Source organism: Bubalus kerabau, chromosome 15 (genome assembly GCF_029407905.1).
Source record: "Bubalus kerabau isolate K-KA32 ecotype Philippines breed swamp buffalo chromosome 15, PCC_UOA_SB_1v2, whole genome shotgun sequence".
Lineage (NCBI taxonomy): Eukaryota > Metazoa > Chordata > Mammalia > Artiodactyla > Bovidae > Bubalus > Bubalus kerabau.
The window spans coordinates 29,935,524-29,961,166 of NC_073638.1; the positions used below are offsets into that span (position 1 = coordinate 29,935,524).

Below are 25,643 nucleotides of genomic sequence, written 5' to 3' on the forward strand. Positions count from 1 at the left end.
AAAAAGCCAAAGGAAACTTGATTTTTTGTCACTTCCATTCTTTGTATATAACTTTCCTCCCTTTCCTCCACCGTGAAGAAAACCACATGGCCAGGTAGATTGGTGCCAAGGCAAGTCCAAGGTTTTCAATTTCACCTGGACCATCAGTCCTTTCAAGTGTCCTTAGCTGCTTCTCTTATTCTCTACAGCTGGCATTTGTCCATTACCACTCTCCCAAGTCCCTCCTTGTCTTCTCTTTCCCTGAGGAACTAGAGGCAATCAGGAGGGAAATCCTTAAAGTTCTGCCTACAAACATAGCTGAATTCATTCTTACCTCTGCTCCAGGAGTGGTGAGAGCTGTGTCCCTCTTGTGCAAGACAAATATCTTCCAGATCTCAGCTCTTTTGTTTCCTATTGTTACCCTCAAACCGGGTTCCCCTTTTGGTGGGTCTCAAGCCAAAAGACACAACCAAGTCAAAAGATCGGGAGAAGGAAGAATTTATTGCTTGCAGCAAGTAAGGAGAGTAGATGGGATCTTTCCCCAAGCAGTGTCTCCCTGAACAGCAAAATTGGGGAAGTTTTAAGCTAAGGGCATATGCATATTCATGAGGGATTGAGCAGTGTATGCATATTCATGAAGGGGCTTAAGCAGAATTCCACATAGAATTGGATCAAAGGTTAACAAAGAGCCTTCAGTTTGGTTCAGTCCCTCAGTCACTGACTCTTTTCGACCCCATGGACTGCAGCACACCAGGCTTCCCTGTCATTCACCAGCTCCTGGATCTTGTTCAAACTCATGTCCATTGAGTCCGTGATGCCAACCAACCATCTCATCCTCTGTTGTCCCCTTCTCCTCCTGCCTTCAGTCTTTCCCAGCATCAGGCTCTTTTCCAATGAGTCAGTTCTTCGCATCAGGTGGACAGAGTATTGGAGTTCCAGCTTCAGCATCACTCCTTCCAATGGATAGTCAGGACTGATTTCCTTTAGGATTGACTGGTTGGATCTCCTTGCAGTCCAAGGGACTCAAGAGCCTTCTCCAACACCACAGTTCAAAAGCATCAATTCTTCGGTGCTCAGCTTTCTTTATAGTCTAACTCTCACATCCATACATGACTACTGGAAAAACCATAGCTTTGACTAGACGGAATTTGTCGGCAAAGTGATGTCTCTGCTTTTTAACAGAGAGCTTTAGTTGACTGACTTCAGAGTGTTGGAAAAGGTCAGCATCGTTCCCTAGATTCAGACCTGTCTAGGGTCTCAGCAGATAGTTATCATTCCCCACCTTGGTGAGGACCTTAGATCCAGCTGAACGAAAAGATTGACATCAGATTCTTATGTATATCCCTTGAGGAAGAACTAGGACTCTTTTTATTAAACTATTGTTTACTATGACTTAACTGAGCAATTGTTTCTTGACTGGTTTTCCTTTATTTCTGCATTCTTTCCCTTCACTTAAGGTCATTGATCACTGAGACCTGTTCAAGATCTGCCACTGAGGCCAGGCTTAGATGACAAAACAGCTTCGGCCAAAAATGGCTTCTCTTCTGTCAAGAAAGCAATGCCTAGGTCTCTTTCTCCAGGGACCGCCTACTCTGTTTACCTTAGGACCCTCATTCCATTGCATTTTAGGAATAGCTACTGGACATGCTGGGTAATCTTCTTGGAAGTGGGGATACAGCAGTGAACAAAACAGGCAAAGTCCTTGCCTTTAAGGAGCTTACATTCTAATAGAAGTAGAAGACAAGCAAATAAGGAAATAAGTAAAATATATAGTATTGGATGGCAGTCAGAGTGATAGAGGCAAATAAAGCAGGGAGGATGATACAGTGTGTCAGATGATATCAGAGATGGTCCCAATGATAAAGTGACTGGATAACCCAAAGGAGCTAAGGGAGTGAGCCATCTGGATGTCTGGGCAGAGAGTATTCAAAACAGAGGGAACAGTAATGCATAGTTCCTGAGATAGGCCACCTTTGAGGAAGAGAATGAAGATCAGTGCAGTTGGAGTGAAAGAGGACAAGCTAGAGAGTGGAAGACAAAGTCAAAGAGATAAGGGAACACCCTTGTTGGATCCTAAGAGCATTTCAGTGATTTTAACTTTTACTGGAAAGAAGATTTCTAGTAGTCGTGTATGGATGTGAGAGTTGGACTATAAAGAAAGCTGAGCGCCAAAGAATTGATGATTTTGAACTGTGATGTTGAAAAAGACTCTTGAGAGTCCCTTGGACTGCAAGGAGATCCAACCAGTCCATCCTAAAGGAAATCAGTCCCGAATATTCATTGGGAGGACTGATGCTGAAGCTGAAACTCCAATACGTTGGCCACCTGATGCAAAGAACTGACTCATTGGAAAAGAGCCTGATGCTGGGAAAGACTGAAGGCAGGAGAAGGGGACTACAGAGGATGAGATGGTTGGATGGCATCCCCGACTTGATGGACATGAGTTTGAGTAAGCTCCCGGAATTGGTGATGGACAGGGAAGCCTGATGTGCTGCAGTCCATAGTGTTGCAAAGAATCGGACACGAACTGAACTGAACTGAACTTTTACTCTGAGATAGGAGCCATTGAACAGAGGAGGGACATAGGTCTGATTTTTACTTTAACAGAGCCCCTAAAACCACTGTATGTCATGGCAGTCTGAGCCTGGGTTGGAAAAGAATTTCCAGACACAGAGTATTTCAGAAAGGAGTAAGTTTAGGGTGCTTCAAGTGCAGCGGGCCGACCTTCTGACAGGTCAGGGAGAGTCAACAGTTTTTGTGGGTTAGTAGCCAATTTTTATCGGGGAAGGCAATGGCAACCCACTCCAGTCTCTTGCCTGGAAAATCCCATGGATGGAGGAGCCTGGTAGGCTGCAGTCCATGGGGTCACTAAGAGTCAGACATGACTGAAGTGACTTAGCAGCAGCAGCCAATTTTTATAGCCTCAAGACAAAAAATTCCTGCTGGAAAGGTGGCATTAGGTGATTGGTTAGGGTGAGTATTTTTGCCTAATTTGGGGTCAGGAAGCTGCCTGTAAGGACTGGGGGGCTTCTGGCAATGGTTACAACTGGGTTCAGTTAGTTCCATAGATGGCCTTGGTTCAAGGTCTCGCATCTGTGACCTTGGTATGGGACCCCACAGTGAATGGAAGGACAGATCTGAAGAGAGCAGAGTAGAAGCAGGAGACCATGTAGGTCACTACAGTCGTCCCATGAGAGGCGATGGTGGCTCTGCTTAGTGTCTGGCAGGAGAGGAGCTGAGAGGCAGTTGGATTCTGGATGTTTTGAATATAGAGCCAATAGGGTTTCCTGATGGATTGGGTGGCATGAGAAAAAGGGAGGAATTTTTGGCCTGACCATTAACTGAGGATGTATAGGCTGTGAAAATTTTACTGAGTCCTAGCTCTTTGTGCTCCATGCACAACAGGCCAGTAAATTGGGAGACAAGGTGCTGAGGTGAGGAATAGAGACATTATTCGGAAAGTTGGCAGAGAAGATGGCAGACTAGTGTCTCAAAAAAGAAACATCTTATCAGGGTCCGGATGTCTTTTATAGAACAGAGAGGGGGAGGAGGTGAGGAGGTAAAGTATTTAAAAAGGCCGTGTGTGTATGCTCAGTGATGTCCAACTCTTTTGTGACCCCATGGACTGTAGCCCACCAGGCTTCTCTGTCCATGGGATTTCCCAGACAAGAACACTTGAGTGGGTGTCATTTCCTCCTCCAAGAAGTGAAGTGAAGTGAAATTGCTCAGTCGTGTCTGCCTCTTTGCGACCGCATGGACTGTAGCCTGCCAGGCTGGGATCATCCCAGTCCAGGGATCAAACCCAAGTCCCCTCATTGGCAGGCAGATCCTTTAACACTGAGCTACCAAGAAGCCCCAAAAGGCCATAAGTCTTGCAAATATCTCCTGGAATGGCCAGTCTTGGGTAATAGAGGGAAGGAAATGTGTTAATTTCTTCTTTCTTATAGCCATTCACGGGTGGACAAGATCAGGATGTCTCCCTAAACAAAGGCACTTTGGTTCAATCTTCAGGCAGAAGGGAGGGTTCCCTATGGCAGGCCATTATATACAGACAGTATCCTGTTAGTGAACAAAAGCAACAGGAAACAAAGATTAGAGTAAAAGACAGATCCAACATTTAGTCAGATTTTGTTCTAGGTGGCTCAGTGGTAAAGAATCTGCCTGCCAATACAGGAGACACAGGTTTTAATTCCTGGATTGGGAAGATCCCTGGAGTAGGAAATGGCAACCCACTCCAGTATTCTTGCACGGAAAATTCCTTGGACAGAGGAGCCTGGCAGGCTACAGTCCATGGGGTCGCAGAGAGTTGACAAGACTGAGCAGCTGAGTGCGCACGTGCGTGTGTGCACACACACATCACAGAAGGAGCAGATTTGGGAGTGAGGAGAAGATCAGGAACTTGATTTAACACGTATTAAGTTTGAGATGTCTATTAGGCGTGTCAAGACACCAAGAAAGAGGTTGGATTTACATGTTTGGCAAGATCTGGGTTGGAGATATACAATTGAGAGTCATCAGCATATGGATGTTATTTAAAGCTATGAGATTAAAAGAAATCACCAAGGGAGCAAATATAAACAGGAAAGAAAAGATGTGCAAGGACTGAATCGTGGAGCTCTCTGTTGACTTAAAAAAGAAACACAATGTGAGAGTTATGATTTATTGGGGGCAAAATAGTTTTATTTGGGGGCAAAATGAGAACTGCAGCCTGAGATGCTGCACCTCAGATAGCTCTGAGAAACTGCTCCAATGAGGTGAGGTGGTGAGGAGGTCAGTATATGTGGTTTTGGTGAAGGGGGAGTTCATACAATCAAGCACTTTCTTTGCAGAAGTTTTCTGCTGGCCATGAGGGGCTGATGTCACCATGAGAGGATTTAGTGCTTTTCTAGATAGGAGGAGATGCAAGGATTGGGCTCATAAAATCAGTTCCTGAAAATATCTAGCCATCTAAGGACTTGTTCTGCCAGTTTTCCTGGAACACAAAGTATCTAGTTCCTGTTTTCCACCCTGAACTTTCTTCAGGGCATGTGGAAGATCAACAGTGGCAACAGCACAGGGTTCAGTCCCTGCAGAGCGAAGTGAAGTCGCTCAGCCGTGTCCAACTCTTTGGGACCCCATGGACTGTAGCCCACTAGACTCCTCCATCCATGGAATTTTTTAGGCAAGAGTACTGGAGTGGTACTGGAGTGGGTTGCTATTTCCTTCTCCAGGGGATCTTCCTGATCCAGGGATTGAACCCGGGTCTCCCACATTGCAGACAGATGCTTTACCGTCTGAGCCACCAGGGAATCCAATCCCTGCAGAGGCAGATGGCAAATGCCTTTGGGAAGTGCCAGTTTGTTGTTGACATCTCTGACATTAAATGGTTTTAGAGAATTACTGTTTAGTTGCTAAGTCGTGTCCAACTCTTTTGTGACCCCCTGGACTTTAGCCTGCCAGGCTCCTCTGTCCATTGGATTTCCCAGGCAAGAATATAGGAGTGGGTTGCCATTTCCTTCTCCAGGGGATCTTCCCAACCCAGGGACTGAACCCGTGTCTCCTTCTTTGGCAGGCAGATTCTTTACCACTGAGCCACCATGACAAACTGGTTAGAAACATCTAGGTCCAAGATGGCAGAAGATTAGACTTCCAGTGGACCTTGAGCCTCATTCAGTTCAGCTCAGTTCAGTTGCTCAGTCGTGTACAACACATTGCGACTTCATGGACTGCAGCACGCCAGGCTTCCCTGTCCATCACCAACTTCCCGAGCTTACTCAAACTCATGTTCATCAAGTCGGTGATGCCATCCCACCATCTCATCCTCTGTCACCCCCTCTCCTCCCGCCTTCAATCTTTCCCAGCATAAGGATCTTTTTCAGGAGTCAGTTCTTCACATTAGGTGGCCAAAGCGTTGGAGTTTCAGTTTCAGCATCAGTCCTTCCAATGAATAGTCAGGACTGATTTCCTTTAGGATGGACTGGTTGGACCTCCTTGCAGTCAAGGGATTCAAGAGCCTTCTCCAACACCATAGATCAAAATCATCAATTCTTTGTCACTCAGCTTTCTTTATAGTCCAACTATCACATCCATACATGACTACTGGAAAAGCCATAGTTTCGACTAGACAGACCTTTGTTGGCAAAGAAACATCTGTGTTTTTTAATACGCTATCTAGTTTGGTCATAGCTTCCAAGGAGCAAGCATCTTTTAATTTCGTGGCTGCAGTCGCCAACTGCAGTGATTTTGGAGCCCAAGAAAATAAAGTTTCTCACTGTTTTCTTTGTTTTCCCATCTGGTTAGCCATGAAGTGATAGTAAATGAGTTTCATTATATGCTCAGTATAATACCTTAGCATCTAAATGACACACCCTCCAGCACCTTGACCATTCAGAGCTAACCCTAAAGGTCAAAGTGGGTGGTGGCCTAATTCCTGGAAATTCCCACCTCTTCCTCCAAATAGCTAGACTACTCATTAGCTTATGAAATTACCCACCCTTGTAAAAACTGACAACCCCATCCGCTGAGGCCGCTCTCACCTTCTGAGATGGCCTACACTCTGTCTGTGGAGTGTGTTCTAAGTCCACTTTTTATCTATCACTTTGTCTCTCACTGAATTCTTTTTGTGATGAGACATCAATAACCTGAGTTTCATTAAGTCCTGAGACCAAGTGTGTGATCTCAGTTATATATATCTGCAGAATAGCTCAAAGGATATGGCTCAGAATATTATCCATGGCCCTTGAGGAGGAACTAAAGTTTGTGAGTTGGTTTACTTATTTTTGAAAAATGTTTTTGGCTGTGCCAGGTCTTAGTTTTGGCTTGCGGGGGTCTATGTTGCCGTGTGTGGGGTCTAGTTCCCTGACCAGGGACCGAACCAGGGCCCCTGCATTGGGAGCACAGTCTTAACCACTGGGCCACCAGGGAAGTCCCCCTTGACTTGGTCTTGCTTGACTGTTTTCCTTTCATTTTGCATTTTCTCACTTCTCTGATTAAATTGTTCTTTGGGAAGGCCTAGGAGGCTAAAGACTTTCTACAAATAGAAAGGCAGAGGATATAGGCGGCTCTGTGCTGGGAGGGCCCCACAGGGTCCTGTTCAGTTACAAAGACAATTTTTTAAGTGGGAAAAATAGTTGTACGTTTATATGTTGATGGGAAAAAGCCAGAGTTAGATGATGCAGGAGAGAGATTACTGGAGCAACCTTGTTGACGAGGTAAGAGCGGATGGGATCTCGTACAGAATGAGATCTTGGGTTTGGTCAGGGCACTAAGGTACATCCAGAGTGAGAAATGAGCAGCACAGTATGGGCACCACGGCACAGAGATGGATGGATGTGGTGGAATCTGGCGGAGATTCTCTCAGATGGCCTCTTTTCCTCAGTGAATTAGGCAGCAAGGTCAGCTGAGAGAGAAGATGGAGGAAGGGTTGGAAATTTAGAGCGCTCGGGGCGGGGTTGATGCACTAGTCGTCTCGGGGCACTTAACCTGGAGCGTGTATCAGAATCACCTAGAGAGTCTGTTCAAGCCCCATCCAGTGTCTGGCTCTGGAGGGCTGGGTGGGCCTGAGAATCTGAGTTTCTAAGGAGTTTCTGGGTGATGCTGAGGCTGCTGGTCTGATGACCCTTTGAGAAGTAGCTGGTATGGGCCAGTGGCTGGGAGAGCGAGTGTATGACCTGTACACAGACAGGGTTGTCAGGCAGCTTCAAGGACTGGGCTGAGGTTGGAAATCAGGGATTGAAAGTGTTTCCATTCAATATTCTTCCTCACCACATTCTCAGTCACTGTCCCTGAGTGGAGTCCTGTCTTTTTCTTTTTTTATTTTGTATTGGGGTATAGCCAGTTAACGATGTTGTGGTAGTTTCAGGAGGACAGCAAAGGGCCTCAGCCATACATACACATGTATCCATTTTACCCCCAGACTCCACTCCCATCCAGGCTGCCACATGACATTGAGCAGAGTTCCATGTGCTGTACAGTAGGTCCTTGTTGGTTATCCATTTTATTTTTAAAACTTTTTATTTTGTATTGAGGTATAGCAGATTAATAGTGTTGTGATAGTTTCAGGTCAACAGAGAAGGGACTCAGTCATTTATATACATGAATCCATTCTCCCCCAAACCCCCCTCCCATCCAGTCTGCCCCATAACATTGAGGAGAGTTCCCTGTGCTATATAGTAGGTGCTTGGTGGTTATCCATTTTAAATATAGCAGTGTGTACCTGTCCATCCCAAATCCCCTAACTTCCCTTTCCCTTCATCCTCCCCCTCCCATCCAGCAAGTTCATGTCTGTGAGTCTCTTTCTGTTTTGCAAGTAAGTTTATTTCACATATAAGGGATGTTATACAGTATCTGCCGACTTTCCCTTTGACATATAAGTCTCCCAATTCTTTCCCTTAAAAAAACCCATAAATCTTGAAATCTCTTAGCTCTCTTCTCTTCACAGTTCTCTTGGAAGAGTTGTGCACACTGTCTCCCCACCTCCCCGTCTATTCTGCAGATGGCCGGAAAACGCCCGCACCCACTCAGCATCCTCTCCTGCTTGCTCGCTCCAACGGGCCTTTTTATTCATACTCGATTACTTGACCTCTTACAAAATTAATACCTCCTACAGATTGTGTGATTATGCTTTTCTCCTTTACTCCCTGCTACCTCCTTCTCATTCCCCCTTTCCTCTGGTGTCCCTTCAGTCTCAGTTTTCAGAGAGCTTATAGCACCGTGGCTGTTATACTTGCAGATTGTGTACTGTAGATTTCCTGAGATAACTTCTGATTCCTCTGGTTACTAGCGGCAAACCCTGCAACTTTTACATCTGTATCTTCATATGTTAACAAAAATGGGGGACTTCCCTGGTGGCATAGCGGATAAGAATCTGCCTGACAATACAGGGGACAATGGGTTTGATCCCTGGTCCGGGAAGATCCCATATACTGCAGAGCAACTAAGCCCGTGGGCCACAACTACTGAGCCCAGGAGCCACAAATACTGAGCCCATGTGCCCTCAAGCCCACAAGTCACGACCGCTGAGCCCATGTGCTGCAGCTGTTGAAGCCCCTGCCCCTGGAGCCTGGACTCCGCAACAAGAGAAGCCACTGCACCACAGCTAGGGAGTAGCCCCTGCTCACCACAACTAGAGAAAGCCTGTGTGTAGCAACGAAGACCCGGCACAGCCAAAAGTAAATAAATATAGCAGTGTGTGCATGTCAAAAAAGATATTAAAAAAATGGGGATAGTAGTATCTGCTTCCTCACAGAGTTGATTTGAGACTAAGTAGGTTCACATAGGAAATTCTCGGGCAGTCCAGTGGTCAGGACTCCATGCTTTCACTGCCGAGGGTGCGGGTTCAATCCCTCATTGGGGAACTAAGATCCCGTAAGCCATGTGGCATGGTGAAAAAAGAAAAGTTCATATAAACAAAAAGCTTTCAGTGGCACTTGGCATGTAGTGAGTGCCTGAGCTCATCTGATCTCCCGCTCATCCATCAGCTATTACTTATACGGGCTGATGATGCCTAAATGTGTACTCACTCCTGAGTACCAGTCATAGTTATCCAACTGCCTCCTGACATACCCTTGGACATCACATCAGTACCTCAATCTGAGCGTGTCTAAACATTTAAACCTACCATTTTCCATTCCATTTGCTCCCCTTTTTAATCCACATCTATGAATGGTGGCATCATCTATCTAGTTTACTACCAAAAATTTGCTAGTTTTCAACTTCTTTCCTCCCATAATTCTCAAACAGAGGTATTCTCTTAGTCTACCAACTCAGATATACAGGAAACTAACTTTTTTTTTTTGTAATATGGCTACATTTCTATGTGGCTGCTGTTTAGTTGCTAAGTTGTGTCTGACTCTGCGGCTCCATGGACTGTAGCCTGCCAGGCTGCTCTGCCCATGTGCTTTCCCAGGAAAGAATATACTGGAGTGGGTTGCCATTTCCTTCTCCAGGAGATTTTCCTGACCCAGGGTTTGAACCTGAGTCTCCTCCTTGGCAGGTGAGTTCTTTCCCACTGAACTACCTGGGAAACCTTTCTATGTGGAGCCAGCCCTTATTTAACTGGAGTGGTGGACACCGAGTTTCAGTCCATTGATGGAGTTGCCCTTCCTTTCTGCATGCCAATTGCCTGAAATCTGAGGGGTGTCCCATACATATTTACTAAAGTCCTGGAGGAAGTGGCCCTTGTTATTGGGTTGGCCAAAAAGTTCATTTGGGTTTTTCTGTAAGATGTTATGGAAGAACCCAAATGAATCTTTTGGCCAACCCAATATTAAATGGGCACCCAAGTGTCTGTTCATTGGGATGTATGCTGCCTGGTTCCTGCTTGTGTGACCTCATTAGGTGATGTGTCTCTGCTACCTGTCGGTCACTCTTGGACATGTGGGAATTATTCTGCCTGTTCCAGGCCCCAGAATAGCATGAGAAAGCATGACGCTGTCCAAGGTTTCAGCTGTCTCTAAAATAGGCTGCTCTCTGCAGTCACTTCCTCTATCTGGGGCCCTGTCCTCTATCTTAGGATCTACCCTTGGTTGGGTGGTAGGGGCCCCCTTGTGGTCAGATCTCAAAACCTTCTCTGGGTTTTTTTCCGTCTCTTGGCTTCGCCTCTCGCTTGTGTCTGCAGGTGGTGCTGGTGGTTGTGCCAATGGGAGGCCTGGCTTTACCCAGGACATCTTTTCCACAACTTCTCTCCAGGCCGTGAGTCCTTTCTGTCTTGTGAAGGGTCTAGGCTAATGGAGCATTAAGGCTAGAACTGGCTTCCCATTTTTCCCCTTTCTTTTTTTTAAAAAAATAATTTATGTATTTATTTTGTTACTGTGCTGGGTCTTCGTTGTCGCATGGGCTTTTTCCTAGCTGCAGAGCCCAGTCTTCCCTTTGTGGAGGCTTCTCTTGTTGCGAAGCATGGGCTCTAGGGCACGTGGGCTTCAGAGGTTGTGTTTCCCGGGCTCTCAAGCACAGGCTCAGCAGTTGTAGCGTACAGACAGCTGCTCCGCGGCTTGTGGGATCTTCTGGATTCTCCACCACTGAGCTACAGGGAAGCCCTGCACCCTGGTTTTTCCTGTCACATCTTTTTACTGAGGCATGAGCACAAAACCTTGGCTGGTTAAAGTAGGGCTATAGGGGTAAAGGGAAGCCACCAAAGTAATATTTTAAAATATCATCATACTGTATTCACTGCATCTTGTGGGGACCATGTCTTTTTTATTCTCTTTCTTTTGTTCCTCTCAGGTTCTCCCCTTACCGCCTCCATTGCTTCTTAGTTCCAAGTTTTTTTTTTTTTTTTAAGATTTTTTTGGTGTTGACCATTTTTAAAGTTTTTATTGAATTTGCTACAGTATTTCTGTTTTCAGGTTTGGTTTTTTGGCTACGAGGCATGTGGTATTTTGGCACCCCAACCCCGCATTGGAAGGCAAAGTCTTAACCACTGGACTGCCTGGGAAATTCCCAGAGTTTCATTCTCGTATTTCTCCTGGTTTGGCAAAATTTTCTTCCCAATCCTGAGGGTCAGGTTTCTGGAAAACAATGTGAGGTTTTTATGGTTGAAGACCTTTAATAAAAAAAAATAAGTTTAGGAAGACTGAGTGGCATATCCAATGCCTGATAACTATTTTATCTTGACTGAAGTCAATGCTAACATTTAACACTCACACTAAAGGAAGTATCAGTAACATTTTACAGACCTCAAGTTAGCAGTAATATGTATATTTTAATTTCTGTTTGTCATCCCTGGGTGATTTCACCTTTTTGGGATTTCCCTGCAGTTTCAACAGTCTAATTTGGTTCAATGCAGGTGCCATGTAGTTAGAGGTTCTCCTCACGCTAGGTGCCTTCTGGAGGTATGTCTCCCGAACTTTAGGATTTCCAGATGTTACGGCCCGGCTGTCTCACTCCCTCATGGTCTCCAAGCCGACTTTGCAGAATCCTTTATAAAGGGTGCCGGCCTGAGATCAGATCCTGATTTTTGACACCTTGGTAAGGAGAAGCAGGAAAATCCATCCTTTAAAAGTTGCCAGCACAGGGGCTTTCCTGGTAGTCCAGTGGCTGACTCCACGCTCCCAATGCACAGGGCCTGGGTTCGGTCCCTGGTCAGGGAACTAGATTCCATATGCTCCGACTAAAGACCCCGTGAAGCCAAATAAAAATAATATATTTTTGAAAAAGTTGCAAGCGCATTTTCAGTTTATAGAGAGGGAGAGACTTCCTGCTGGGGCTGACTGATTCTTTGTTTTGGGAAAATCACCACAAAGAGGTTTTAGTTTCCCAGACGTGGAGCAAGTACCATCACTAACCTGAGAGGGTAGTTAGATCTGGTGGGTGGAAATTGTTTTCTGGCCTTCTAGTTTTTTTAGAAGGCACTAGGGAGAAAGTATGTCTTGGCTCTGAGTTTCGAGTGCCCTGGCTGGGTCTCTGCCCAGCATATGTGTGCAGGATCAGAGGTGTGAGACAGGGACTCGGGCTGGGTGGGGGTGGGGCTGGAGCTGATAGAAGGTGGGAGGGAGCTGGTGGGTGGTGGACTTCCTTCAGGCCTACTCAGGGCCCAGACGGCCGCTAACACAGACATTTTCAAATGAACTGAGTTGGCGTGTGTCATGAGTCTGGGTGTGAGTCTGGGTGTGAGTGGCCTCTTAGGGTTAGAGGCGTACCCCAGCCCATTCCTCTGAAGGAAGTGGACTTTTGCTGTTATTTGTGCTGACAGGAAGTAAAGAATGGGGGGTGATAGATCTTAGACTCTCGAGGTGAAGAAGCTTTCCCCTTTCTGGGCCTCCTGACACTGTGTTCTGGGCTCTGAGGGGTTGATGTGCTCAGAGCATTCCTGGAGCTGACCCTCACTTGAGGGAGTGAGGCGAGGGATGTCCCTATTAAAGGCCCTCCTCCTCTTCACAAGTTTGGCTGAGGTGAACAGCTCTGCTTCATAAGCACAGAGGTTCAAACCACCGTGGTTCCTGCCCTTGGTCTGGTCCGGCTCTGTTCAATAGAGCTTTCTGTGAGGAGGGAATATCACCAGCCACATGTGCTGTTGAGCGCTTGAAGTGTGGCTGTTGTGGCTGAGGAACTGAAAATTTAATTTACTTAAGTGTTACTTGTTTATATCTAAATGCCCACATGTGGCTAGTGTCTACCATACCGGACAGCTAGGGTCTAGATGGCAGAAAGCCATGAAGCGTTAAAGCCCGAAGCCTGAACCCAGAGCTGTGATGCTGGCTGTCGTCATCAGAGGACACGGAGACTCCAAGAGGCTGTGTCACCCTGTGTGGGGGGTGGAGCTTCCCCAGAAGGTCCCACAGCAGGAGGTGCCAGTGTCCTAAATGTGCCAAGGCTGCAGCTGACACCCCAAGAGCCCGGGACAGTGGCACCAAGCATCAGCTCATAATTAAACTGACTGCCCACCATTCCATAGTGACTGCCTCAGGCCCGGTCCTCCCTGTCCGGCTCAGTCACCAGTGGTCCAGAGAATTCAGCATTTCTCTTCTGTAGCATCTCCTTACCTGAGCCAGTTCCCGTCCTCACCTCCCCAGAACCCTCTCATGCCCGGACACTTCTCTGGGATGGACAAGCTCTGCTTTGTTCTCAGCCTCTTCTCTGGAGAGTCTGAATGCTGGCCTTCAATGAAACTCATTGTCCCTGAGGACATTGTTTCCCTTGAAGCCTCCTTCAGTGGAGTCTACTTTTTTTTTAAACTGGAAGATAATTGCTTTACGATGTTGTGCTGGCCTCTGCCACACAACAATGCGAATCAGCCATAATTATACATATATATGTATGTGTGTGTGTGTGTGTGTATATATGTATGTATGTATCTCCCTTCCTTCCCAAGCTTCCCTCCTCCCTTCCAGTGGAGTCTGCTTTTACTCTATACCTCACACACCTCAGGGTCAGGAGGTGGGGTTTGGGTGTCCTAGGGCTGCTGGGACAAATGACCATCTCTTAAAGCAACAGAAATGTTTTTTTTAGACTTACACTTTTGGCTAGAAGTCCAAAATCAAGGTGTTACCAGGGCCATGCTCCCTCCGAAGCCTCTGGGGGACGGTCCTTCCTGGCCTCTTCCAGCTTCTGGTGGTCCCCAGTGATCCTTGGCTGCTGGCAGCACCACTCCAGTCTTTCCTCCATCTTCACATGGCTGTCTTCTCTGTGTGTCTCCTGTTTCTCTGTGTTCAAATTGCCCTTTCTCATAAGGATCCCAGTCTTTGGATTAGGGTCCAGTCTAATCCTATGGGCTTCCCTGGTGGCCCAGAAAGTAAAGAATCTGTCTGCAATGCAGGATCCCTGGGTAGGGAAGATCCCCTGGGGAAAGGAATGGCAACCCACTCTAGTATGCTTGCCTGGAGAATTCCATGGACAGAGGAACTTGGTGGGCTACAGTCCATGGGGTCACAGAGTTGGACATGATTGAGCAACTAACCCTGATCCTATGACTTCATTTTAGCTTGATTACATCTGCAAAGATCCAGTTTCCAAATAAGGCTTCATTCATAGGTCATAAGGATTAGGACTTGACTGTATCTTTTTTGGGGGAGGCTACACTTCAACCCACAGCAGGTGGGGGACGTGTCCTTGCTGCCTTCCTCCCTGTGGAGGAGTCTACCGGCATCTGGGTGCCCTACTGCCTCCCTTCCTCACTGCTGCCCCCTGCTGGCTCCAGCTCACTGCTGTCTCCCGGCTCAATGGCTTCCTTTCCGCTGTGTCTCTCTCATCATTTTCCATGATTTCAACAACCACGTGGATGCTCCTTCTAGCCCTCTGGCCTGTCAGCTTTGGCCCCCCGTACCTCCTCTTTCTCTCTATGTGTAATCTGCCCACTCTCTGACCTTTTTACTTCCTGACACAGTCCATTCTGAAGGAGATCAGCCCTGGGATTTCTTTGGAAGGAATGATGCTAAAGCTGAAACTCCAGTACTTTGGCCACCTCATGCGAAGAGTTGACTCATTGGAAAAGACTCTGATGCTGGGAGGGATTGGGGGCAAGAGGAGAAGGGGACGACAGAGGATGAGATGGCTGGATGGCATCACTGACTCGATGGACATGAGTCTCAGTGAACTCTGGGAGTTGGTGATGGACAGGGAGGCCTGGCGTGCTGCGATTCATGGGGTCGCAAAGAGTCGGACACGACTGAGCGACTGAACTGAACTGAACTGACACAGTTAAGACTCTAAAATGCATTTTACAAATGTAAGTGCTCACATAAACACAACAAAAATTTCCCTTGTTTGGAAAATTCCATGCACAGAGGAGTTTGGCAGGCTACGGTCCATGGGGTCACAGAGTCAGGCGTGACTGAGTGACTGAACACACATACATAGAAATTATACTCATTACTTTGTGTTAATGTTCCATTGGACAGAACTTAGCCATATGTGCACATCTTGCTACAAGGGAGCTGGGAAATGTAGTCTTTATTCTGATCAAATGTAGTCTTTATTCTAGTTCAAATTTGTGGGTTCTACTGCTGAGAAAGAAGAGGAGAATGCATGTTGGGAAACCACTACGCAGTCTGTCACAGCTTTGCTGCCTCCTAGCAACAATCACTATGTTGAAATAAATTCCTGACTTCTTACTGGGCTGTAGATTCCTTCAGCCAGGGGCTGTGTCATTTACCTCTTAGCACAGCTAGGTACTTAACATTTGTTGTACAAATAAATGTTCCAGTGCTACCATCTGATTTTATTTTTTATTTTATCTTTGGCTGCACTGCGAAGCTTGCAGGATCTTAGTTCCCTGCAGTGGGGGGCGTGGAGTCCACTGGACCACCAGGGAGTTTCCCCCATCTTATTTTGGAAATCAGAGGAGTGAGGCATTGAAGAGTGGAGTGACTAGGATCTTGTAGCCCAGGTTTCCACTAAATACCAGAAGCTATTTGAATGACCTCCTCTGACCATGCCCACTGCCAGCCACTCCCACCTCTGCTACTGGGCCAGGCCGGCCACCAGTGGCCCTTCCAGGGTGGAACCACACTTGGCCTCTGCAGAACTCTCCCATTGGTCCTACTCTGCCCTCTCCAGCCTGTGCCCATTTCCGTACCTTCCCTGTCCCCAGGTCTTCCCTTTGCCTGGGCAAAGATGCCTCCCAAGAGTCTTTTTTTTTTTTTTTTTTGCTGTGCTGGGTTTTTGCTGCTGTGTGCAGTGGGCTTTCTCTAGTTGCGGTGAGCAAGGGCTACTCTGTAGTTGCTATGGGTGAACTTCTCATCTGGGTGGCTTCTCTTGTTGCAGAACACGGGCTCTAGGCCACAGTAGTTGAAGCTCCAGGGCTCTAGAGCACAGGCTCAATAGTTGTGGTGCACAGGCTTAGTTGCCCCTCGTCATGTGGAATCTTCCCAGACCAGGGATTGAACCCCAGTCCCCTGCATTGGCAGGCAGATTCTCTTACCACTGAGCCACCAGGGAAATCCTTCTGGGAGTCTTCACAGGACGCAATCCTCCCAAGGGGTGGGCAGTCCCATCTTTGTCCTGAATCCTTGCTGGATTAGTAGGAGGGAGGACCTTTGTCGCGCTTTGCCAGAACTCAGGACTCCAGCCCCACAGATTCCTTAATGATAGATGAGAAAGTGGTTGACTCCTAACCTGGGACTTGCTTCCTTCACATGTAAAGAGAAACCTGCTCATCACAACATGGGAGTTGCAGACACAGGACAGGAACATAATGCTGGTGGTGGTGGGCAGAGGGGTGGGGTGGCTGGAGGAAGCATGTCATGGGTCCCTTGGATGCTGGGTACATTTATTGGTTGGCTAGAGAGAGTCCCTGCATCTCCCCATGGTGATCCCCTTGCCCTTCCTGAGGGAGCTCCTGGGAGTTGGGAAGACCCTCACACCAGATGTTCAGATGTTCCTTTGTCTCAATGATGGAGGTGTGGAGAGGAGCTTCTCTCTGTTTCCACTGAGCAAGCATTCTGTGCCCTAAGGGAGGGACCAAGATGGCCGAGGGGGGCATGGGGGAGGGGTGAGGAGGAGTGGGAAGGGTCTTGGCGGGCTGAGTTCTGGGCATCTGTGCAGGAACCAGGGATGGCTGGGGCCCAGCCCTCTTTTTTTTTTTCCCCTAAATTTTAAACTTTTAATTTTGTAATGGAGTATAACCTAGATAGCATATTGAAAAGCAGAGATATTACTTTGCCAACAAAGGTCCGTCTAGTCAAAGCTATGGTTTTTCCAGTGGTCATGTATGGATGTGAGAGGTGGACTGTGAAGAAAGCTGAGCGCCCAAGAATTGATGCTTTTGAACTGTGGTGTTGGAGAAGACTCTTGCGAGTCCCTTGGACTGCAAGGAGATCCAACCAGTCCATCCTAAAGGAGATCAGTCCTGGTGTTCATTGGAAGGACTGATGCTAAAGCTGAAACTCCAGTACTTTGGCCACCTCATGTGAAGAGTTGCCTCATTGGAAAAGACTCTGATGCTGGGAGGGATTGGGGGCAAGAGGAGAAGGGGACAACAGAGGATGAGATGGCTGGATGGCATCACCGACTCAATGGACATGAGTTTGAGTGAACTCCGGGAGTTGGTGATGGACAGGGAAGCCTGGGGTGCTGTGATTCGTGGGGTCGCAAAGAGTTGGACACGACTGAGTGACTGAATTGAACTGAACTGAACTGATAGCCGATTAACAATGTTGTGGTAGTTTCAGGTGAACAGTGAAGGGACTTAGCCATACATATGCCTGTACCTGTTCTCCCCCAAAGCCCCCTCCCATCCAGGCTGCCACATAACACTGAGCAGAGTTCCATACAACAGGTCCTTGTTGGTTATCCATTTAAAATACAGCACTGTGTACACGACCTTCCCAAAGTCCCTAACTACCCCTCTTTGTTATTAGCCAAGTCCCCGTGGACGTGTCGCAGTGCCTTCAGGCTCTCCTGCTTGACCCGAGAGGAGCTGACTGCCGTCGTGGCCTGCCTCTGAGAGCCCGCCGCAGCCCCAGCCCACAGTCTTTCCCGGTCGGCTTGTGCTGTGAGGCCTCACAGCTCTGACTTTTGTCTTTGAGCCCCTTCTCAGGCCCAGGCCTGTTCCTCTAGTCTCCGTCTTTGCCTTCTGGGAGCCTCCGGACCTCAGATGGCCTCTGTATCTTCTGAAGCTAACCCCACTCACTGTGGGCCTTGGGCTCTCCTCCTCCCCCTCCACACCACGGCGGTAGGGGGACCCTTGATGGGGTGGGGCACTAAACTCTTGAGGGGGACAGTGGCAGGGTGACAAAGACCCCACAGGGGGCTCATGCAGGTGCCAGGGTCTCATGGCTGCTCACAGTAGAGGCTGCATGGCTGGCTTCCTAGTTCCTTCCAGCTTGAACTCTTACTACCCCTAGTGTAGCATTTTAATTCCCTTCCCCTGCTAAAGGCTCTTTTGGCTCAGTGGTAAAGACTCTGCTTGCCAATGCAGGACACCTGGGTTCGATCCCTGGGTTGAGAAGATCCCCTGGAGAAGGAAATGGCAACCCACTCCAGTATTCTTGTTGGGGGAATCCCATGGATGGAAGAGGCTGGCAGGCTACAGTCCATGGGATTGTAAGAGTCAGACATGACTTAGGGACGAAACCACCACCAAGCAAAGCAAAAGGGACCTGTGCCCAGGCTGGGTGCCCTGTACTGAATGTCTGACAGCCCATGTGGGGATGGGTGGGCCCCTGTTTTTGGCGACACAGTTTCTTTTCCTTGGGGGTTTCTCTTGCTCTCTTCCAGCCTGGCCACTAGGGGCTTGGGAGTCACTGGCGTGAATTTAGATCCTAGGCCTTTAAGCAAAAGCTCAGAAAAATCATCCTACCCAGCACTAAATATCAGATGAGTCAGATTCTGGGTAGTCACCACTCTCCTCCCCCAGATCCCCTGGCAAAGCCTGGAAGGATGTCTGGGAGCTGTGTCACTCTGCCAGCCACTGGGACCCAGAGCCACCCTGTGGTGCTGTTCTAGCCCCTGGTGCCAGGGGGCGCTGTTGGCATTCTGCTCAGTGATTTTAGGGGCGGGAGCCTGGGATGGGCCTGTGTTGTCTCCCCACCCCAGTGCTCTCTATGGTCAAGCTGGACTTAAGAGATGCTTGTCCTCACACCTTGATGGATGTGGGTAGCTCCCACGTAGCAGATGTAATCTCATCTGAGAACAACCCCATCTGAGAAGGCAGACTCTGCACCTTGGTGCTTGTTAGCCTATCCTGGAACCAGGGGCATGTGCCTTGGCCCAAACCATGTTATGGGCAGGTGAGTCTGCAGAGAGGAAATGATATTCCTTTATTTGGGCAAACGTGTGGTGTTAGAATGGTTGAGAAGCCAGGCATGCAGTGGTCCACCCCTGGAGGCAGAGAGGAGAGGAAGGGCTTCTGAAGGCAGGGAGGGGGGCACAGGAGGCAGGGGGTTGGACCTCTTGGCTAAGGGAGTGGGGGGCAGACCTGGAGAGAGGAGCAAAGCAGAGACCCACAGGAGGGCAGATTCCAGAGGCTTGGTTTTATTGTACAGTATTCTTTTTCCTCAATGAGATGCCATAAGCTATGCTGGCACTACACACGGTCACGAGACATGGCAGAGCCGCCGGGTGGGGAGCTGGGTGCTGGGAAAAGCCATCGCTTGAGACAGGTCCCACTCGTGGGTCTCACCCCGTGGCCTGCCTCAGGCCCCGCCGGAGGTCCCTGAGAAGGCAGGCCTAAGGGGCAGGGGGCTGTCAGAAGGCTCAGGCACTGCTGGGGGAGAGGGGAAGAGCCTCCCGGAGAAACACTGGGGCCAAACTTCGTGGGTCTCCATCAGGGCTTCCACCAGGCCTGACTTCACTGCCTCCAGGTCCGAGTTCTGGAAGCTCATAGGACCTTGGGATAGGCCTGGGAGCAGGCTTGTCCTCCTCTGCCACCTTCCCAGCTGCTGGTCGGGCCAGTGAGAGACGCTGGGCTCCCAGTTGTGGCTCCCTCTGTGGTGGGGGAGGGTGATGCACCCTCCACCCGCCTCCAACCCATCAGCACTGCTTCCCGCACAATCGGCATCGTCACTGGTCCAGACCCCGGGGCCAGGGCCCCTTGGCAGGGTAAGAAGATGGCATTCTTCTGTGGCAGAAAGTGCTCGTGGTGACGCTCGGAATTCCCCTCACGTGATGGGCCACGCTTGGCGGTGCCCCCACATCTGGGGCCTTCAGGCACCGCCCTGCCTGCTCGGGCCAGACACACCCTCCCCCTCCACGTGCAGGGCTCTCCCAGGCCTCAGGTCCCCGTGGGCAAGGATGACGGCCTCCAGAGACTGATACCCCTCCATCCTTCCACCCCCTCCCATCCTCTCATTCGCCATCAGGTCTCTAACCCTGGCTTCCCCGTTCACAAACTCCCCAAGAAAAGGAAGGATAAGCCCTAAATATAAACCAGACGGAAGCAGCTCTGGAATAAAGAGTACAAGTAGCCAGTGGCAGGCAGAGGGGGTGTGAGGTGGTATTGGCGGAGGTGAGGGAATGGCATGCAGCGCTGGAATTCCTTAGGAGGGGAGGGTCCCCATTGCTCCCCAAGGTGTGTGAGGGGTTGTGGGGAAGGGGGTTAGCCGACTTGGAGAAGCAGGATCTCTGGACTGGGCCTTGTGGCTTCCTGTGTCCTCCGTGGGCCTGACCCGTCACAAGGAGATGAAGTCCATGGCCTGCAGCAGAGGCAGGGAGAGCAGCAGCAGCAGCAGCCACGAGGTGTTCTGGATCAGCAGGCTTATGCCCCCACACCTGACCAGTTTATCTGTGGTGAGAGAATGGGGCAGACAGGAAGGGCGGGAATGGAGAGGGGCCAGGCTCAGGGCAAGGTGCTTTCCCTTGGGGAGGCTGGTGCCATGATGTCTTGGCTGCAACCATGGCCAACGTGGTTGAACCAACCATCTTTCCCATTTGCAGGTTCCTGAGCCCTTGAAGGGCTTCCCTGGTGGCTCAGATGGTAAAGAATCTGCCTGCAATGCAGGAGACCCAGGTTGGATCCCTGGGTCGGGTAGATCCCCTGGAGAAGGGAATGGCAACCCACTCCAGTATTCTTGTCTGGAGAATTTCATGGACAGGGGAGCCCAGTGGGCTACAGTCCATGAGGTCACAAGAGTCGGACACGACTGAGTGACTAACACTTTCATCTTTTTTTCCCTTTCCTGAGCCCTTGAACACATATCATCACAAGAAAACTGTGGGTGAGGTAGCTAGAGCCATCCTGTTTTCCAGGTGGGGAGAAGGAGGTTAGGGGAGGCCGAGTGATTTGCCCACAGTCATAGGGGAAGCATCCATCACACTACTCCACCTGTCTGACGTTCCCCTTAGCCCTTCCCCCCTGCAGGCTGGGGGTAGCAATTCCCTGGGCACAGGCGGCAGGAGGGCACAAGGGGAGAGAGGTTACGGGGCCACTCTCCTCTGCGGTCCACCCAAGAGGCTTGCCTGGTGTCCCAGCCAGCCCGCTCCTCCCCAGCTTGCCTTTGCCTGCTTACTTGATCTTGCAGGGGGCTTGCCTCACCTCTCAACACAGAGACATCCTTATTGGAGACGGTGGGATTCGGGCCAGAGAGGCGGAGTTCACACGTGTAGATCCCCTCATCCTTGGTGGTGAAGTTGGACAGGTAGAGGACCTTGAGGTTGTACTTGCTGAAGAATTTGGTTCGGGAGCTGTATTCTGGCCTAGTGACCCCATTGGAGCCAGAGAGCACCCACTTCTTTGTGTCACGGGTCAGGCTGAACTCATACTGAATGGGCGTGGTGGTGGTATTCTCATGATGGCAGTCTAGACGAAGGCTCTGGTTCACCAGGCAGGCTGTCAGGCTGGTCACCTTCTGCCCACGGGCCACCTGTAAGACTGGCACCAGCAGTGCCCCCCTCTGAGTTGGGGAAGGACCTATAGAGCAGGGGGCTTCCCACTCACATTCACAGCAGAGCAAGGCCTGACCAGGGAGGGCACAAGGGTCTGTTGTCGAGCACCTCTCCCTGCCCAAGTGGTCCCTGAGGGCCAGTGTACCTTCCCTTCTGCAGACTCCAGCCCATCTCCCTCTGTTCTAGTCCTGGGGTCCCGCCAGTGTGTTCCAGGGGCAGGAGATCTTGATGCTACATCTTGGTCTGCATTTGCAGATCCCAGCTCAGTATGGGGCAGGCTTAGTGAACTGTGTTTCCAGAAATGGTTCAGGTAGTCAGAAAACTAACTAGGTTGCTCAGCTGTCTTAGGGATAAAAAGAAGCCCTCTCTCCCTTAGTCACCTCCACTTTCTGAGTTCTTGAGGAAGAAGCTAGCTTTTCTGAAAAGAAAGCAGCCGGGGAGCTTGGAATCCCAGCCCTACCCCTTGCCCGATACCTGTTAGCAGGAGGGCGATGCCGATGGTAGGGTTCATGGTGTCGAGAGCTCAGTCCTGGATCTGGGGTGGAACAAGATGGGAATCAGCCAGGAGGTAGGGCAGGTGTCCCCAGACTTACTGCCAGGGCTGGGGGCCCTCGGGAGACATCCCATAATGGCCATCCAAGCCCCTCTCTATAGCCCTCTCCCCTCCCCACCTCTCAGTGAACGTGGCACTGCCACTCAGCTCCTCCCTGTCAGGGAAGCAAGGGGGTGGAACACACCCTTCTGTGGTGTGTGTGTATGTGAACATTTACTAGCTGGGTGGCTTTGAATAAGTGGCTTTAACTTGATCATTTCCAAGGCAGGGACCTCCTACTTTTTTTATCATAAAATTTGCAGAAACACAATTTATCTTAACCATACATATTAAAAAAAAAAAAATTGGCTGCATCAGGCAGCATGAAGTCTTAACCGCTGGACCACCAGGGAAGTCCCTGTTAATCATTTTTAAGTGTACAATTCAGAAGTGTTAAGTTCATCTACCCTGTAGTGCAGCCAATCTCCAGAACCCTTTGTTGAGGAAATTAAAATGGAGGAAGTCTTGTTCAGGCTTCAGAAGCAGGAGAGCAGGCCTCTGACCTGCCTGGACACTGCCCGGATTCTGTGCCTGCCTGCAAGCACAGCTAGTCAGGTGGTGCGTTAGTCAAGAAAAAAGAAAAAAGAGCGGGTCTTGGAATTCTTGAACCCCTGAAGGTCTGGCCAATCCCCCAGGGTCTAATGAAATCCTATGACTCATAAGGTGAAACAAACAGCATTGTAAAAGGGTTAAATAAGTCAAACCAGAAGAGCATTTCTGCATGCAAACAAATGATGCTATCACTGTAAGGCCTGGGATTATAAGCAGGAACCCCCAAAACTGCAATTTGAAGTCTAACCCGCTAAGTGGACGCACAGCCTGGGACATTTTTCCAACTGGGACTCCAGACTGCTGTTATTTGGGACTTCCCAGTGCTGTTTGTCTGGATGTTGGTCGGCCCAATTTGGTGATGTATGTGCTGTTACTTTACTTTTTCTATTTCTCTTTTAATGATTATATATAAATAAGCCTCTATTAAATATTGAAATTGTTTATTTGTGTATTTATTTGTGGTTTCTTTTGTTAAGGATCCTTCCAACCTGAAATGAAAATTCAGCAAAACACCTTTTCATCTTGCAAAAACCAGAACTCTCTACCCATGAAACAAAACCTTCTCATTCAGGGCCTTCCTATTTCTTGTTCTGAAGAAACTCCCCAATGCCCAAACAGTTCCTGGCATATAACAGATGCCTGAAAGATACTGAATGAACGTGGCTTTAGATACCCACCAGGTTGTGTTGGGCTTAATGAAAATGACAAACATCTAGCACTGTTCACGAGTGAGTGATCCACAAGCGTTCATCTCTGACCGACTGTGGCTGGGGATGATGGTTGGGTGGTCGGTCATGTGTGTCTGGGGCCCCACTTGGCACACAGCTAAACGTGTCTCAAGTTGTGTGTGAGGAAGGTGACAGTGGTCTCCTATTGCATGTGTTCTCTGCATCAGAACCAAGACGTTTTCTATTGTTCAGCTCTCTGGGCAGGATTCCTGGACCTGCAATTTTCCAGTCCGGCTTCTGGTAGCCTCTCTGACTTGGCTCTCTGCCCCATCTTTTTTTGCAGTCTGGGCTCAATCAGCATCCTGGCGAGGCAACAGAGCGGGTAGCCTAGCCTGTCCGCAGCAGCGCTCGCCTGGGAGAGGCCACAGGAGGGCCGTGCCCCGGTGCTAGCGCTCCCGTGCGCAGGGCGCGCGCAGCTAACAGCGTTCAGGGCCCCGGCGCCCTGCCCAGTGCGGGGAGGGAGGGGCGAGGCTGGGGTCCCTGGGCGCCTGCGCTGCAGTCAGTTCCCTTTCAGACCCCCGCCGAAAGGGATCCGGAGGTGCTGTTGGGGAAGAAAGGGGCGGGGGCAACATCTGGTTTTGATTAGCAGACACCGAGTTACAGAGGCGGGTGGCCAGCTTGGGATCTAGAGAGGAAGGGGGGGAGGCGGCTAGAACTAGAAAGGAAGCAATGGGGCTGGAGCTGGACGGGGATGCAGAGCGGAAGGGTGGGGTGGACGCTATAGGGGAGGCACCTTCTGTTAGCGTTTCCCTGGCCTTGTATCCCCGCAGCTCAGAACCCGGAGAAGCTTTGCGCTGCCTCCCGCTCTAGCCCTCATTCGACTAACCCCACCCTTATTTCGTTTCCCTATTTCAAGCCTTTCCTTTCCCAATTGAGGTCCCCCTTCCCCCTCGCTTATCCTTTTCCGGTTGTCGCCTCCCCTGTCTGCCGGCCTTTCTCCCAGTCCGCCCCCGCCCCCCCACCCGGCACACCCCCCAACCCGTGCCGGCCCCGCGGCACTGCGGTTTCACGTTCCTTGGATGCCCCGCACCAAGCCCGCTGCGAGGTGGCAGGGCAGAGATTGCCTTCAGTTTTTGGTCTTCTGTTCCCTTAGTCTCACCCAGCCTCACCACCCCCCACCCCCCGCCCCCCGCCTTTACGATCTGGGTTTGGGTACTTCTGGGTGGAGAGCAGAACCCAAGCCTGTCCTTGCCGCCCTCCTCCCGGTTCTCCTCCAGCACTCCAGTCCCAGGTAAACGTCTCCCAGCGGGCGAAAGGTGCGCCGCGGCTCCCGCCCCTGCCTTGCAAGCAGGCCCCTCTCCAAGCACTGCGCAGCTCCTTCCCAGGGCGCCCTCGGTCCGTTTTCCGAAGCCTCGGGTCGGGAGGGCTTGCTTGAGCGCCAGAGTCCTATCTATCCCTGCGCCCCGGGTCCCGCCCTGGTTCCAGCTCCCACCTGGCCTCCGGTCCTCCGCCGCTGCAGCAGCCCGCAGACGCGCCGCCGCCTCCAGTTGCTGCACCGTGCCCCGCGCCCGCAGTTTTCACCAGGGGTGGGAGAGGGGGAGCGGGGAGGGCCCGGGGCTCGTCCAATCAGAGGCTGAGCGGCAGCGAAAAAGGGTGGTGGAGGGAGGAGGAGGCGGTCCGAGACAGACGTGAAAGAGGGGACTTCTGCAGCAAAAGGGGGCCGCCATCCTGTGGCCGGCTGGCCTGGTCTGGGAGGGCGGGGTTCGCTCAGGGAACGCTAGCCGCCTCCCAGAGCCCCGCCAAGACCGCTCCCCTTTTAAGGCTTTAACCCTTTCTTTTGACTTAGGTTTCGGAAGCCTGCGCGAAAACCGAAGGGGTAAGGAATGGTGGATGGAAGCCAGCTGCTGGGCCCCCTAGGCAGCGCCCCCGCCTCCTCGTTTCCGTTTCAGCTAGAACTCATCTCCGCGGGAGCAGCCAGTGAGAGGTTTTTGGTGTTGGAATATTCCAGGTTTTCTCCAAAGGAAGATAGTGGGGTGTTTTTTCACATGGCAACAGCCCTTAAGGGCAGCACTTGGTCTGTCCTGGTCCCCAGCCCTGCCCCAACTCTTCACCCA

At 50.1% G+C, this 25,643-nt stretch overlaps 1 protein-coding gene and 1 long non-coding RNA gene across 2 annotated transcripts in view; one reads left to right on the forward strand and one right to left on the reverse strand.

Annotated features, from left to right (window-relative positions):
• Nucleotides 1–25,643, forward strand: part of LOC129628822 (uncharacterized) — a 119,751-nt gene that overhangs the window by 7,424 nt on the left and 86,684 nt on the right. The window lies entirely within an intron of this gene.
• THY1 (Thy-1 cell surface antigen) lies at nt 19,136–25,156 on the reverse strand. The gene is made up of 4 exons (XM_055548379.1): nt 25,022–25,156; nt 22,192–22,252; nt 21,368–21,703; nt 19,136–20,617 (listed from the first exon to the last, which is right to left on the reverse strand). The coding sequence occupies exons 2-4, from the start codon at nt 22,226–22,228 to the stop codon at nt 20,505–20,507; spliced, it is 486 nt and encodes a 161-aa protein (XP_055404354.1). The 5' UTR covers nt 22,229–22,252; nt 25,022–25,156; the 3' UTR covers nt 19,136–20,504.

What these genes read in the sequence shown, in the direction of transcription:
- THY1 (XM_055548379.1), bottom strand. Translation starts at nt 22,228, where the DNA reads ATGAACCCTACCATCGGCATCGCCCTCCTGCTAACAG. An exon ending in CATCGCCCTCCTGCTAACAG is followed by an intron (nt 21,704 to 22,191) that starts GTATCGGGCAAG and finishes TGCTGGTGCCAG; the next exon opens with TCTTACAGGTGGCCCGTGGG. An exon ending in GGATGTCTCTGTGTTGAGAG is followed by an intron (nt 20,618 to 21,367) that starts GTGAGGCAAGCC and finishes CTCTCACCACAG; the next exon opens with ATAAACTGGTCAGGTGTGGG.